Genomic DNA, 17,403 nt, shown 5'->3' with positions numbered 1-17,403 from the left:
AACCATCGAAGATGACCTGGGTGTAACCTAATCAGGGTCATGGTGGACCCAGTACCTATCCCAGGAACACTTGGCCTAAAGTGGGAATGCACCCTGAATTTGGATGCCAGTCCATCAAAGAGCACCATGAACAGTCAACAGTCCACCAACTGACATGTTTTTAGGAGCTGGGAGGAAACCTGAGATCCAAGAAGAGGAACCCACATGGAATGTACACATTAACAGTAAACCAAGATCATGATTCAACCAGGGATCCTAAAGCTGTAAGGCAGTAACACTACCCACTACAGTACCATGTTACGTGTCTCAGCTTACTGTGTTTCCTAAATCTGTATCTCATAAATTTCAAGCTGAAACACGAGTCAAGAATACTCACTGGTTTGCCATCTTCTCCACGACTACCCTGAAAAATGAAAGCCATTGTTATTTGAAAATGTAAATTCATGAGATGAACAAATTCATATTACTATGATAATATCAATATAGAATCAAACTGAGATTGCAGGTCTGTCACTAAACATATAAACAGCTGAAATATGACATATAGCTGTCTATTATCGACTGTCTATGAATGATGATTTAAGATCATTCTTTGTTCAACAAACTTGGCTAATCTACTCAGTCACTACTAAGAAACAAAATTCCCCAACATCCTGTTGGTTTGAAAGTCAAATGAATATAAATCAATGCATTGGGGTCATGCCTGAGTGCCATGGATTGGTTACCATGAGCTTATAGTTTGTATGATTAGTAACCGTTAATGCTCTGAAGTAAACAAGAGGTTTCACTGTGTACTTGAAAAAGCAGTAAAAGCTGATGTTGCATGACACTCTGCTGAAATAAAAAAAAAAGCCTACAACAAAATTTTACCACATTTAAAATGTATTATTAAGTCACATTTACCATGTGGTTTTACCACAATGGCTTGAACAGGTCCAAGCAATAGTAAAAAGACCCCCCCCCCCCCTTTTATTTTTTAAATTTAATTAAATTTTTTAAATAATCATGTCCAGAGAAACCAGCTATAATGAAAACACATGGGTGTACTTACAGGAAGACCATCCTTCCCTGATGCACCTGTAGGCCCTGGTGGTCCTGGAGGTCCTCGAGCCCCTGGTTCTCCTACCCAAGAAGACATGTCTCCTTTCGGGCCTGACGAGCTCACTGTACCAGGGGGTCCTGGAGGGCCAGGAGGTCCAGGAGGTCCAGGGTCTCCTTTCTCCCCTTTATGTACTGGCATCATCAGTGGATAGTCCTGAGCAAGACCATATGACAAAATGAGTAATGGACATGACATTTAAAATCCTATTAATTTCCTAAATGGCATGACTAAGTCAGATAAATATATCACCATGTAAGGTGTTATGTGTTCCAAATAAATGGATGATATGGTGTTTGAAAGTATATGATCTTGTTTTTATAAAAATGGAATATTTTTCTTACTTTTTCTTCGTGATATACAGCTTTCTCTGTCCCGCTTGACTCTGTGCACAAGAGTGAAACATATAATAATATCATTGTTGATCAAAGGTAGAGGAAAATCAATGTAACCACAAAGAAATAGATTATTGCTTTTTCAGTATTTCAGAATCATACCTGTATAAACACTGAAAATAAAATAAAATAATGAAATGGACTTTTAATTTACATTTTAATTTGGGTGGCTACTGTGTACTGGAGTGCACAATAATGCATATTACATAAGGACATTGGAAACACAAATATACATTAAATATACATTTTAACATGAATATTTGCATTTGAGTAAAGTTTGGGAAATGCTGCTTTAAAATTAGGACCAGATGACACAGCTAGGAAAGTTACAACTAGAAATCTCTCGAAACAAATAGATTTAATTAAATCAATAAAGGAGAATCAATCCTAGACAAGTACTTACAGATCACTTTAAGGTAAAAAACAAACAAACAAAAAAACTTCAATCAGCCTGTATAATCAATCATTCACCTCTCTCAGGATGCATCAAGCCCTGGCCTGAGGACTCTTCCTCCAAGTCCTCATCATCAAATGGTGCTTCAGAAGAAGCTTCAGTAGGGGGCGCACTGACTGGAAGTGTCTGATCTTCATCAGGCTGGAGGCAAAGAAAAGGAGTGGAAGTATTGTTTCATCCAAAATGTAATTCAAGCATAAAGCTTGAATTATAAACATGATAATGATATTATAATCCCTGAACTCTACTATAAAATGTACCATTTTCACTGTTGTAGAAATACGAATAGGACAAGTTTAGCAAATGTGTTCATCAAGATCAACTGTTCATGAATAACAGTTAGGATTTTCTTTCTAAGTTTTATAGTGTACACGTAAGATTTAAGATTTATTGTTTACATTTAAGATTATTAAAAAAAAAAATCAGTGAGAGGCAACATACATCCTCCCCCAAGGAAAATGCCTATTTATTGCTTTTATGTCTATTTATTGTGTTTCTTTTTGTGTTTTGTTCTTATGCGTCTATTTTATTCCCTGGTCCTTGCATTTTGCACTGCCAGTACCGAGAGCTGCTAAACTGTGTTTTGTTGTTTCTAAAACAATGATAATAAGTTCTACAAACATGATAGATAGAAGTATATATTTCAAATTTTATTCATATTTATGTATTTACAGCTAGTGTCTTCAATTAGTAGGCTACCTGTGGCCAGCTATAAGTTTGACACTTTAAGAAAGTTGATTGATTGATTGATTGATTGATTGATTGATTGATTGATTGATTGATTGATTGATTGAATAAATAAGACCTCAAAGCTAAAGATTTTTTTAATGGAGCACATTCCCAGAGCTTAGGTGATGATGGAAGCAAAACATGAAGCCATATAAAGAGATGTGCAAGGTGTGTGTGTGTGTGTGTGTGTGTGTGTGTGTGTGTGTGTAAGAGAGAGAGAGAGAGAGAGAGAGAGCGAGAGAGAATGTGTGGGTGTATGCATCTCTGCTGTAGGTTGAGTTGTTATCTGAACATTTGTAGTATTGATTAATTCCAGGGAAATGACTCGAATAGAGAAGCATCTGTTCTGGTCAAATTCCATCTCTATCAAATTGTTTAGGCTTCCACGATTCTTTCAAAGCCCTTCAGACGGCAATCTTCTGAGAACACACAGCAGGCCAGGATGCTGATAGTGAATCAGTTCCACACTCTTATCTTAAAAGTAGACAGCCGAGCTAATGAGAAATCCAAAATGTTTGAAAGTCCCAGCTCACAAGATGTTCTTTCTTCATGAGGTTTAACATCATAAGCGCCGGCATGCTAATGAGCATTAAAGCACAACCTGCTGAAAGACTGGTCATTCAATAACTCTATAATTGTGTGTGTGTGTGTGTGTGTGTGTGTGTGTGTGTGTGTGTGTGTGTGTTTACATTCACACTCCAGATATGAACATGATCTGAATTCGGCTTTTAACAGACAGTTTGATGGATCATGTAACTGTGCATATGTACAAACACAGATGGAGAAAATGGCAGGACATGCCAAGGTAGTAAAATTCAAAGAAAGAAATGCAGTTTGTAACAATAAGAGGATCAAATTAGTTTACTTATTTTCCAGTAAGCCAACTTGGCCCAATGTAAAAATAAATAAATAAATAAATAAATAAATAAATGCCTAAACAACCACAGAGGTGCAAACATCATCTTAGAAAGAAAGAAGATGATGTATACCCCTCCTTTCAAGTAAATGTTTGAATTATCACCAAAATAGATTTTTTTTGTCATTAAATCATGTTGTATAGAAATGTTCAAAGCAGATGAGTTCAAATATCTGGGGTCACCTGTACAAAGCAATACCGAGTGCAGAAGAGAAGTGAAGAAGAGAGTGCAAGAAGGTTGGAATGGATGGAGGAGAGTGTCAGGAATGATTTGTGACAGAAGGGAAGACAGTCGTAAGACCAGCGATGTTGTATAGTTTGGAGACAGTGGCACTGACAAAAAGACAGGAAGCTGAACTGGAGGTTGGAGAGCTGAAGATGTTGAGATTCTCACTGGGAGTGACAAAGTTGGACAGGATTAGAAACAAGAATATTAGAGGGACAGGACATGTAGGACGGCTTGGAGACAAAGTGAGAGAAGCGAGATTGAGATGGTTTGGACACGTACAGAGGAGAGATCCAGGGTATATTGGGAAAAGAATGCTGGAGATGGAGTTGCCAGGTAGAAGGAAAAGAGGAAGACCAAAGATGAGGTTTATGGATGGGGTGAAGGAGGACATGAGGATGGGTGGTGTGACAGGAAAAAGATATAGAGGACAGGAGGAGATGGCAGGAGGGACATTATCCGCTGTGGCGACCCCGAATGGGAACAGCCGAAAGAAGACAAAGAAGAAGAAATCATGTTGTATAGTGAATTGTTTATGCATGTCCTGGTGCACAATAACTCTTGGCTCTTGAGTAGATGCTTACTAAAGGATATTCTCTCGTCTCATGCACTTTCTTCACTTCATCTGCGGACTCGGTGTCATCATATTCATCATCACCGCTGCCATACCCAGATGCCTGCAACAGTATACACACACACACACACACCTTAGCACCACCTGATTCATAACCCTCTATCTATTAATTACATATTCATTAATTTCGTCCTGGTTAGGATCTTGGTGGATCCATAGATTATCATGGGAATACTGTATGGGAATGCCATGCGCATGCACACACACACACACACACACACACACACACACTTGCACACTCATTCAAAACTGGGGCAAATTACAGTGGTGCTTGAAAATTTGTGAACCCTTTAGAATTTTCTATATTTCTGCATAAATATGACCTAAAACGTCATCAGATTTTCACACAAGTCCTAAAAGTAGATAAAGAGAACCCAATTAAACAAATGAGACAAAAATATTATACTTCGTCATTTATTTATTGAGGAAAATGATCCAATATTACATATCTGTGAGTGGCAAAAGTATGTGAACCTTTGCTTTCAGTATCTGGTGTGACCCCCTTGTGCAGCAATAACTGCAACTAAACATTTCCGGTAACTGTTGATCAGTCCTGCACACCGGCTTGGAGGAATTTTAGCCCATTCCTCCGTACGGAACAGCTTCAACTCTGGGATGTTGGTGGGTTTCCTCACATGAACTGCTCGCTTCAGGTCCTTCCACAACATTTCCATTGGATTAAGGTCAGGACTTTGACTTGGCCATTCCAAAATATTAACTTTATTCTTTTTTAACCATTCTTTGATAGAACGACTTGTGTGCTTAGGGTCGTTGTCTTGCTGCATGACCCACCTTCTCTTGACATTCAGTTCATGGACAGATGTCCTGACATTTTCCTTTAGAATTCGCTGGTATAATTCAGAATTCATTGTTCCATCAATGATGGCAAGCCATCCTGGCCCAGATGCAGCAAAACAGGCCCAAACCATGATACTACCACCACCATGTTTCACCGATGGGATAAGGTTCTTATGCTGGAATGCAGTGTTTTCCTTTCTTCAAACATAACGCTTCTCATTTAAACCAAAAAATTCTATTTTGGTCTCATCCATCCACAAAACATTTTTCCAATAGCCTTCTGGCTTGTCGACGTGATCTTTAGCAAACTGCAGATGAGCAGCAATGTTCTTTTCGGAGAGCAGTGGCTTTCTCCTTGCAACCCTGCCATGCACACCATTGTTGTTCAGTGTTCTCCTGATGGTGGAGTCATGAACATTAACATTAGCCAATGTGAGAGAGGCCTGCAGTTGCTTAGAAGTTACCCTGGGGTCCTTTGTGACCTCGCCGACTATTACACGCCTTGCTCTTGGAGTGATCTTTGTTGGTCGACCACTCCTGGGGAGGGTAACAATGGTCTTGAATTTCCTCCATTTGTACACAATCTGTCTGGCTGTGGATTGGTGGAGTCCAAACTCTTTAGAGATGGTTTTGTAACCTTTTCCAGCCTGATGAGCATCAACAACGCTTTTTCTGAGGTCCTCAGAAATCTCCTTTGTTCATGCCATGATACACTTCCACAAACATGTGTTGTGAAGATCAGACTTTGATAGATCCCTGTTCTTTAAATAAAACAGGGTGCCCACTCACACCTGATTGTCATCCCATTGATTGAAAACACCTGACTCTAATTTCACCTTCAAATTAACTGCTAATCTTAGAGGTTCACATACTTTTGCCACTCACAGATATGTAATATTGGATCATTTTCCTCAATAAATAAATGACCAAGTATATATTTTTTGTCTCATTTGTTTAACTGGGTTCTCTTTATCTACTTTTAGGACTTGTGTGAAAATCTGATGATGTTTTCGGTCATATTTATGCAGAAATATAGAAAATTCTAAAGGGTTCACAAACTTTCAAGCACCACTGTAGAGTAGCCAATTAACCTGCTAGTATGTTTTTTGGGGGTTGGGAACAAAATCAGACAACCTGGAGGAAACCCATATTGAACTGTTTGACTGTTGAGTTGTGAGGCAGTGACATGAATCACTGTACCTTGTAAATTAAATTTCCCCCGAATTATGCAGGGTACATTTCTTAAATCAAACTTTTTAAGGATTTGGTTTAACCCTCTGAGGAAAATATTAAAGTTTCTACATAAACAACCCATCAACAAAGAGTTAATGAGAAAGCTAAAACCCTTAACCGTGAAAAAAAAACTTGAGGATGCTTTTTTCAATGAGTGTAACTGTGTGATACATGTTTGTGTGTTACTGTGTTACACACAGCATATAAACACGAGTAGCAGAATTTATCCACACCACTAGACAAATTAACAGCTTTAAAGAGATTCGCAAAGTATCCTAAAAGTTTACAAAATGCCAAATTTCAGTGTATTTACTGATAACTTTAAGAATTCTTATAGTATAACTTTAAGTGACTTTCCATGACTTCTTAAAGATAACGAAATGCTGTTAAAAAGAACATTTGTCACTTAAAGTTACTAAATTTAGCATTTAAATGTAATTAAAGTCACTACTACTTTTAAGAATACCAATAAAGGGTCTTAAAATTACTAGCATAGTTAATGAATTTACAAATTTTAGTAAAAGTATTTAAATGTACTACTAAATTTAAGGGTTGGTCTAAAAGGTAACTTAAATACACTACTAAATTTAAGGCTACTTTAAGGTTTACATTAAATTCACATTTTCATCGAGCGCACAAATATTTTGACCACTATTATCTGTTTCATATTTATTAACCCATTTAACCATGCAACATGATTTTGTCAAGTATTTGAGTTCATTTTTTTTAATCATGATTTTGCACAATAATATTTATCTGGTGATATATCAGTTTAGCCTTATTCTGTTGCAAAGCCAAACGCACAAAACTGCTAGCTATCATGCCATGTGTTTACCACTAGAGGGAGCAATGAATCAAGTTTAGATTGCTGTCCGGCTGCTGGAACAAGTGTTCTTTAGTCCAAGCCCTTGAGGAACACATCTGTTCATACAGTTTCACTTTTGCACTTCACTTGCTCCTATGAATCCACCCATGAGCTCATATGGGACAATTTAAACCATGACTAAAATAAACGATGAGAAATATCAATAGACTTGTGTATCTTGTTAGTTCTAACAATGCTCATGCAGGATTCACTGCTTTCAATCATTTACTTGCTTATAAAGGTTTTCTGATTTGTTTCTGATGATATTATCATACATGCGCAAGTCTGGGAAAATATTATCAATGAATAATATCATGTCAACTTCGCTACCTGCCTTTTACCAATGCAGTGATCATCAAGCAAGCAAGCAAGCAAGCAAACAAACAAACAACACCCCTGAGATGTTTCACTCTGACTTTCATCTCAAGAGCTTAGTTTCGTGACTTTATAAGGAAAAGTTTTATCCTGTCATTTTGGCTGTAATGATAGCAGTTCAAAGCTCCGGGGCATATCAAAAAGAGAAAATTTGCATGTGAGAGAAGATTACACAAACATGAGTTCCAGACATCACTCACATAGGGGTCATCCTCCTCACACTGCTCATCCGGTGCCCTGGGATCCGGAGTCAAGACCAACTGCTGGATAGATCCCTGCAGAGAGAGAGGGGGAGAGAATGGGATGGAGTTTATTCACAAAATCTGATGAAATAGCAACAACAGCAACAGTAACACATCCAGTGAGCAGGTGGAGCTGCCTGGTTGATGAGAGAGATCAGAGGAGAAAGGCCAGAATGGTTTGAGCTGACAGGATCTGTACAAACTCAAATAACAACTCTTTACAACTGTGCTGAGCAGAAAAGCATCACAGAAGGCACAACATGCCAAACCTTGAGGCGGATGGTCTACGAAAGCAGAAGACCATATCAGGTTCCAGTCCTGTCAGCCAAGAACAGGAATCTGAGACTACAGTGGGCACGGGCTCAATAAAAGTGGACAGTGTTAGGACTAGGACTGTTTTGGCCTCTAGAGGCCGCTGTTATTTCCTTTTCGTGTCATGTTTATTTTGGCCTCTAGAGGCCGCCACTGTTCCTGTGTTTTGTGTTTTTGTTAATTGCCTGTTTAGTCCTAATTATCTTCACCTGTGTCCTTAATTAGTTTGTGTATTTATACCCCTGAGTTCAGTCCTCTTGTCACGGAGTCTTTGTGCTGTTATGTTTATCTCCAGTTTCCTTTGTACTGTGTTTTTTGATCTTCTTAGCTTTTGTATTTTTGCACTTTGCTTTTCTTTTGGATTATACTCTTTGGTTTTTTTTTTGTCTTTTGTTTTGCCCTGTATATAGTGTATATAGTTTAAATAAACCTTTTGATTCTTTTTCTACTTCCGCCTCACGCCTCTGCATTTGAGTCATCCCCCTGGTGGCCTAGTGGGGGTTTGCTGGATTATCACACCAACGAACCAGGTTCGAATCCCAGCAAAACCCTAACAGAAAGACTCCGTCATGACCGACTCAGCAGAGGCTGCTTCAACTGTCTACCCGGCCAACCTTCAGGGAATTATGGCAGCTTTGACACGCTTTGGAGCGACCATGGACGCTCATGGACGTACGCTCACCAGCCAACGTGAGGCCCTTGCTCGCCACGAGGAACTGCTTCAGCAAATCGGGAAAACCCTGGCACAGCTGACATCTCTGCCTGCATCTCCTGATCCAGCTCCCGCTCCTGCTCCTGTGCCTCCTGCCATGCTGCCTTCTTCACCTCGCGAACCCAGCCTTCCTGCACCACAGAGGTATGACGGCAAGCACAGTGAGTGCCGAGAGTTCCTTACCCAGTGTCAACTCACCTTTGAGCTTCAGCCTACCACCTACACTACGGATCGCCGCAAGATTGCCTTTGTGATAACCTTATTAGCTGGTAAGGCGCGAGCCTGGGCTACTGCTATCTGGCAAAGACAGGGACCTGAGTGCCTTGATTTCCAGCTGTTCTCTGAAGAGATGCTTCGGGTCTTCGATCAGGCGGACATCAGTACCGACGCAGCCCGAAAGCTCATGTCCATCCGGCAAGGAGGAAGCGTCGCAGATTACGCCATCTCGTTCCGAACGCTCGCAGCAGTAAGTGGATGGAACGAGACTGCCCTGGTGTCAGCCTTCCACCATGGTCTGTCTGACCCCATCAAGGATGGTCTGGCCTCTATTGGATGCCCAAGTGACCTCGAAACCCTCATCTCACATGCTATTCGTCTGGACAACAGGATGAGAGAACGCCACCAAGCCTTGAGCCCCCCCAGCCTCCCTACCTCTACCTGGAAACCGTCTACCTCCTTCAGTGACTGTCCAGAACCCATGCAAGTGGGTCGTACTCGCCTCTCCGCATCTGAGAGGGAGCGCAGAAGGAGGGACAAGTGCTGCATCTACTGTGGCAAGCCTGGTCACTTCCGAGCATCATGTCCCGAACTCTTGGGAAAAGGACCGCCCCGTCCAGACGAGGGAGGGTTGTGACGGGGCCTACCCTCTCTCCCGGACTCCCTGGCCAAGGAATCTACATCCCGGTCTCCATCTCCTGGGGTGAGTCTGTCCACTCTTGTCAAGCTTTGTTAGACTCAGGGGTGGCTGGGAACTTTATGGATATTCACTTCGCCCAAAGCATCAATATTCCAACTGCACCTCTTGAAGTCCCACTGTCTGTGTCTGCCCTTGATGGCCAAGCATTAGGTGATGGAAGAGTCACCCAAGTTATTTCTCCAGTCTTCCTCCAGTCTCAAGGTCACAAGGAAGAAATATCCCTGCACCTGATTCCTTCACCTGAGTTCCCAGTTATTCTAGGCCTTCCTTGGCTTACTCGCCACAACCCTCGCATAGACTGGGTAACAAGCCAGGTTGTGGAATGGGGCCCTGCATGCCATGCCTCTTGTCTGCTCTCTAGCTCTCCTGTGTCTCCTGCCGAGCCCCCTGATCTCACCGAGTTATCTCAAGTTCCCACAGAGTACTGGGATCTCAAGGAGGTATTCAGCAAGAGCAGGGCCGCCGTTCTTCCTCCGCACCGGGCCTACGACTGTGCCATCGACTTGCTCCCTGGGACTACCCCTCCTCGTGGCAGACTGTTTTCCCTCTCTCAGCCAGAACGCAAGGCCATGGAGGAATACCTCAAAGACGCCCTGGTCTCTGGGTTCATTCGACCCTCCACCTCACCTGCTGGTGCCGGCTTCTTCTTTGTCGGCAAGAAGGATGGGGGGCTCCGACCATGTATTGACTACAGGGGCCTGAACAAGATCACTGTGCGCAACCGATATCCCCTTCCGCTGATGTCCACTGCTTTTGACCTGCTCCAAGGCGCCACCGTCTTCACCAAGTTGGACCTACGGAACGCATACCACCTCATCCGTATCCGACAGGGAGACGAGTGGAAGACTGCCTTTAACACCCCGTCTGGGCACTACGAATACCAGGTGATGCCCTTCGGACTCAGGCCAACCGCCATAGAAGACCTGCACACGCTTTCCGCCCTGGGCAGCGGGTTTGGCTGTCCACTAAGGACCTTCCGCTGCGGGTGGAGAACCGCAAGCTTGCTCCTCGCTACATTGGCCCCTTCAAGGTGGTGCGCAGGGTGAACCCTGTCTCCTACCGGCTCCAGTTGCCCCGGACTCTGAGGATCAACCCCACTTTCCATGTTTCCCTGTTGCGGCCCGTACTGACGTCTACGTATGCCCCTGCCCCTAGGAACCCCCCCACCCCCCCGCATCTTCCAGGGGCAGACTGTGTTCACTGTGCATCGCCTGCTTGACTCCCGCCGGGTCCGCGGCGGGTTGCAATACCTGGTGGACTGGGAGGGCTATGGTCCTGAGGAGCGCTGCTGGGTTCCTGCTCGGGATGTCCTAGATAAAGAACTATGTCGGGACTTCCATTCGGCCCATCCGGATCGCCCTGGGACCGTCAGGAGACGCTCCTAGAGGGGGGGGTCCTGTTAGGACTAGGACTGTTTTGGCCTCTAGAGGCCGCTGTTATTTCCTTTTCGTGTCATGTTTATTTTGGCCTCTAGAGGCCGCCACTGTTCCTGTGTTTTGTGTTTTTGTTAATTGCCTGTTTAGTCCTAATTATCTTCACCTGTGTCCTTAATTAGTTTGTGTATTTATACCCCTGAGTTCAGTCCTCTTGTCACGGAGTCTTTGTGCTGTTATGTTTATCTCCAGTTTCCTTTGTACTGTGTTTTTTGATCTTCTTAGCTTTTGTATTTTTGCACTTTGCTTTTCTTTTGGATTATACTCTTTGGTTTTTTTTTTTGTCTTTTGTTTTGCCCTGTATATAGTGTATATAGTTTAAATAAACCTTTTGATTCTTTTTCTACTCACGCCTCTGCATTTGAGTCATCCCCCTGGTGGCCTAGTGGGGGTTTGCTGGATTATCACACCAACGAACCAGGTTCGAATCCCAGCAAAACCCTAACAGACAGATGAAAATTAGAAAAAGACCAGGAGATGTTTTCTCTTCAAGCTCTTCAGTTACTTGCATGAATGCGCAAGTATACAGGTATTCCTAGTAAAGTGGTTGGTGAGTGTATGTACAGTGCCTTGCAAAAGTATTCATTCCCCTTGGTGTTTGTCCTGTTTTGTTGCATGACAAGCTGGAATTAAAATGGATTTTTGTGGGGTGAGCACCATTTGATTTACACAACATGCCTACCACTTTAAAGGAGCACATTTTTTTTGTTGTGACACAAACAATAATTAAGATGAAAAAACAGAAATCTGGAGTGTGCATAGGTATTCACCCCCCTTAAAGTCAATACTTTGTAGAGCCACCTTTTGCTGCAATTACAGCTGCAAGTCTCTTGGGGTACGTCTCTATTAGCTTAGCACATCTAGCCACTGGGATTTTTGCCCATTCCTCAAGGCAAAACTGCTCCGACTCCTTCAAGTTAGATGGGTTGTGTTGGTGTACAGCAGTCTTCAAGTTATGCCACAGATTCTCAATTGGATTGAGGTCTGGGTTTTGATTGGGCCATTCCAAGACATTTAAATGTTCCCCTTTAAACCACTCCAGTGTCACTTTAGCAGTATGTTTAGGGTCATTGTCCTGCTGGAACATGAACCATCCCAGTCTCAAACCTCTGGCTGACTCAAACAGGTTTTCCTCCAGAATTGCCCTGTATTTAGTGCCATCCATCTTTCCTTCAGTCCTGACCAGCTTTCCTGTCCCTATAGATGAAAATTATCCCCACAGCATGATGCTGCTGCCACCACCGTGCTTCATTGTAGGGATGGTGTTCTCAGGGTGTTGGGTTTGCGCCACACATGGTATTTCCCATGATGGCCAAAAAGTTCAATTTTAATCTCATTTAACCAGAGAATCTTTTTCCATGTGTTTGGGGAGTCTGTCACATGCTGTTGGGCAAACTCCAAATGTGTTTTCTTAAGCAATGGCTTTTTTTCTGGCCACTCTTCCATAAAACCCAGCTCTGTGGGGTGTACAGCTTAAAGTGGCCCTGTGGACAGATACTCCCATCTCCGCTGTGGATCTTTGCAGCTCCTTCAGTGTTATTTTTGGTGTCTTTGTTGCATCTCTGATTAATGCCCTCCTTGCCTGGTCTGTGAGTTTTGGTGGGTGGCCTTCTCTTGTCAGGTTTGTAGTAGTGCCATATTCTTTCCATTTTGCTATAATGGATTTAATGGTGCTCCCTGGGATATTCAAAGTTTCAAACTATTATGTGTTCAAAGTATTCAAACTAATTATGTGACTTATGAAGTGAATTGGTTGGACCAGCTCTTATTTAGGGGTTTCATATGCAAGGGGGTGAATACTTATGCACACTCCAGATTTCTGTTTTTTCATCTGAATTATTGTTTGTGTCACAATAAAAAAAAAAGTGCACCTTTAAAGTGGTAGGCATGTTGTGTTAATCAAATGGTGCTAGCCCCCCAAAAAAATCCATTTTAATTCCAGCTTGTAATGCAACAAAACAGGACAAACACCAAGGTGGATGAATACTTTTGCAAGGCACTGTATTAAACAAAAAAAATCTAATTAAATTCAGTCTCACTGTGAGACAAAAATTAACAACCACATTACTAAAATGACTTTAATTTATCTGTCAAATAGTTCATGACAGGAAGAATACAGGGCAAAGCCCGAATTGATTTTCAACCCCTTTGCTTTGGCATAGATTTTTTTATTTACTGTTTATACCAGATGCCCTTCCTGACACAACCTTCCCCAGTCTATCCAAGCTTGGGTCCAGCACTAAGTATGCACTGGTTTGTGCAACCTCAATAGCTGGGCATTTTAACTAACCTGCATGTCTTTGGATTGTAGGGGAAACTGGAGCACCCAGACGAAACCCACACAGACACGGGGAGAACATGCAGACTCCACACAGAAAGGTCCCCATTGTCTGTGAGGTTCGAACCTGGAACCTTCTTGCCGTGAGGTGACAGTGCCAAACACTACACCACCGTGCTGCCCAACATGACACTAATATACAGCATTTTTATGCTCTTTTAATCTTTTCTGACTGTGTAGAAGCACTGAATCAATAACTGGTTGGTTTTTACCTGACCTGACTCTGAAGTTCTGCGACAGTAAAAGTCGCACATGACGTTTTATAGTGCACCAGATATGAAGACGCAGAGCTGGAAGATGATATGTACAGCAGAGAATCAACACCTGTTTTGCATTCCCTAAACTTTTTAATTACTTGGAGAGATAGATAGTGAAAGAGAGAGAGAGAGACTGTAAACAAATAAATCAACACCACATGTCGATGCAGTAAACAAGTCTCAGAAATCACTCGACAAACACTGAGTAATTCTCTTCTTTCATTGCTGTGGATCCTAAGACTAACAAGAAGTGTGGAGAGACCTGGAAAGAAACCAGGTGTGGATAAAGGCACAAATGATCTTGCTTTTCAAGGAAAACTAACACACTAATACTTGTGGGGAAATCCCAGTTCTCCACAACCACAGATTGAAGGTTTTGGAAGGTCCTCAGGATTTTCCATTGAGATCTGTAATACAACTTGCATGTCCATGACCATATGAGTCCAACAACATTACTCAGTTATTCATTATAAAAAGCACATTATTCAGAAAGTACAAGAAAAATAATTGGAAACGTGTACAAAGGTAAGGAATGTAAGCCTATACCTTTTAACAGATTCTAGTAGTTTGAAAGGTGAACCACATCGAACATTCTCATTCAGATCGTTTTCAACAGGTCACAATGTCAACACAGAGCTTTCTAAATGAATTCAAGCCACATTTGTATGAAATCTGATGAAAATCCAACCAGTCATTCATCTTCAATAAGTACATGGTCCAGTCAGGGACCAGTCAGCTGGAGCTGAAGCATCTCACACTCGTTCAGTCCGAGGGTCAGTTTAGTGCAGCCAATCTAAATACGAGCATGTTTTTGGGAGGTGAGGGAAACTAAAGAACGCTGAGGAAACCCAGATGGACAGAGGACATGAAAATATGTAAAACTCTGGAGACTCTGCAGCTGTGAGGAAGTAACACTACATGCTGGTTCAGCATGCCAGCCAGATGCCAGTTTTTTTTCCCTTCACCATTCAGTGTTTACTGCTTTTTCATGTTAAATAATTTGTGACGAGAACAAAACTGATGAAAAACAGAGACAGGTATAGAAAATGGAAAGTTTAAACAGTGTAGCCGGATGGATGGATAGACAGACAGACAGACAGACAGATATAGATAGACAGATTTTCAATTTGACTCTTCTAAACCTGATCTAAACCCAACTTATCACTTAATTACTGCCTTAACTTCATATTGGCTGAGTATGTGAAGATACAGTGTGTGTGTTCAGGAAAGGGAATATACGATATCCTCACTACCTCATTCATTCATTCTTGTCGACTCAGCATTTGCAAATTCAACTTGCACACACACTGACCAGGAGAGAGCCAGACCACACACATCGGCATTCCTGTCGCTCATCTTGTCTGAGATTGTATGTCTGGTGATTTTACACCTCCTAAGATTTTTCGAATGAAACACAGAAGAAATTACTGAGTAAAGCAGGACCAGGACAGATGGAAAGATCTGGAACTGAGGAGATACTTCAACAAAATTGCATCATAATGAGGAAACGGTTATATAACTAAGACAGCCAGTTCATAATAACTGCACTTATGAAGCTAAGGTGGTTGCCAAAACATATGCACACATCTGTCCAGATGTGTCTGTATGTGTGTTGGCTGGCGTGAACTGCATACTGGTGTGTCTATTTGTCAGTTCCAGCTACTCTTAAGCAGGAATGTGACTGAGAATGTAAGTGGATCTATAATATCAGTTTGAGAGAAGAGGAAAAATGATCACCAAGGACAAAATGAAAACTCTGCTTGTCCATCTGTTTTTGGATTAATATTATTTGATGATATTACTATTATTGATGACCACGAGTTGGCCTCGTGGTTAGTCTGTCTGCCTCTCAACCAGCAGATTGCAAGTTCTACTTGAGGTTGGGTCATACCAAAGACCATCATAAAAATGGTAGCTGCTGCTGTCTGGCAAGGCATGCTGCAGTACAGATGCGAGTGGGGAGTCAAACTCTTGCGGTTACCAGAAGACTAGCCCCTCACTGTAACCCTAGCTGTATAGTAGGTAAGAGGCCGAGGGCTGTAGAAGAGGAGATTGGCACCACCCAATGCATCTTCAGGGCCTGGTTAGTGGTGGGACGGAAGACTGCCTGGGAAGACCAGGCCCTGGCATGGGAAGGACTTTGATTATTACTGATAATTGAGAATTACACACCATATTGCCATGGACAGATCAGCATTTCTTCATCTCAAACCAATAGTTGGGATGGGGATTCCCTCATGTTGGCACTGATGCAAAGCTCATACACATCTCCAGACGAGTTGTTGATGTGGAAAACAGGGTTGCCAGATTGGACCTACTTTCCAAAACAATCACAGTGCAAAGCCTTCCCAATTGACTGGAAATCAACTCAAATTGTGATCAAATGATATCTAGAAGAAGCCGCCTTTATTTGTCATATGTACACTCAAACACAGTGAAATTCTTCCTCTGCATTTAACCCATCTAAAGCAGTGAACACACAAGTGAGCAATGAGCACACACATACCCAGAGCAGTGGGCAGCTATGCTACAGCACTCGGGGTTAGGGATTAAGTGCCTTGCTCAAGGGCACTTCAGCCATGATACAGAGGGAGGAGAAAGTGCTGTTCATTCACTCAACTTCCCTCACATTTTCCCTACTGGTCCCAGGAATTGAACTGGTAACCCTTTGGCCCCAAGGCTGCTTCTCTAACCTTCAGGCCATGGCTGCCCCCAACTAAAAGATAGCTATCAACTGATTATGGTATTTGTTTCCAGATCAATAGGATCAAAGCTTTTCTTCATTATATACATGCAATCTGGCAGAATTTTCTTGGTAGAAATACACCTTCGTAATTTTACACCTTTGTAATATTTATTGGTGCAGCATGCAACAGTTCCATCCTTAAAAAAAAAAAAGAGCCAAAGTAAAACACGATGTAGCTCCAAAAGATCTGAAGACTATCTTTAAAGTTTAGAGATGAAAATATCAAGAATAAATGTAAATGATGAATTAGTTGTACATACAGATTGCTAAATGCTTTATATGATTTGTGTATTACATAACCTACGTTGTTAAGTAGTAAAGATATAAACCAATAGTTCTCCTAGTGTTTTTTTAGGCAACAAAGTAGGGCCTTATGCAGAGGTGGACAGTAAGGAAGTACATTTACTTGAGTACTGTACTTAAGTACACTTTTTGAGTATCTGTACTTTACTTGAGTATTATTTTTTTGGGAAACTTATGACTTTAACTTCACTACATTTGAAAGACAAATATCGTACTTTTTACTCCACTCTGGGCTGCCAACTCTCACGCAATGAGCGTGAGACACATGCATTTGATTGTCTTCACACGCTCACACGTCATACCTCCGATTTCTCAAACTAGAAAAAAATCTAGTTTATCTATCTAATCTAGGCTACCCATTGTGTCGCGCCAACCACTTGCGATCGATCAATTACGCCTTACGCACGGCTAAACAGGCAG

General features: G+C 41.9%; 1 protein-coding gene across 2 annotated transcripts in view; it reads right to left on the bottom strand.

Moving 5' to 3' along the window:
• LOC132887089 (collagen alpha-1(XVIII) chain-like) overlaps positions 1-17,403 on the bottom strand; it is a 214,242-nt gene that overhangs the window by 92,562 nt on the left and 104,277 nt on the right. For both annotated transcript variants that reach the window (XM_060922455.1, XM_060922456.1), the window contains exons 4-9: positions 7,925-7,999; positions 4,404-4,496; positions 1,966-2,089; positions 1,444-1,484; positions 1,052-1,255; positions 377-403 (exon numbers count right to left, since the gene is read on the bottom strand). In XM_060922455.1, the coding sequence (XP_060778438.1) occupies positions 377-403; positions 1,052-1,255; positions 1,444-1,484; positions 1,966-2,089; positions 4,404-4,496; positions 7,925-7,999 (564 nt within the window). The remainder of the gene's footprint in view (positions 1-376; positions 404-1,051; positions 1,256-1,443; positions 1,485-1,965; positions 2,090-4,403; positions 4,497-7,924; positions 8,000-17,403) is intronic.

The sequence above is a fragment of the Neoarius graeffei genome, chromosome 5, assembly GCF_027579695.1.
Source record: "Neoarius graeffei isolate fNeoGra1 chromosome 5, fNeoGra1.pri, whole genome shotgun sequence".
Lineage (NCBI taxonomy): Eukaryota > Metazoa > Chordata > Actinopteri > Siluriformes > Ariidae > Neoarius > Neoarius graeffei.
This window is presented reverse-complemented; position numbering and strand designations above follow the sequence as displayed.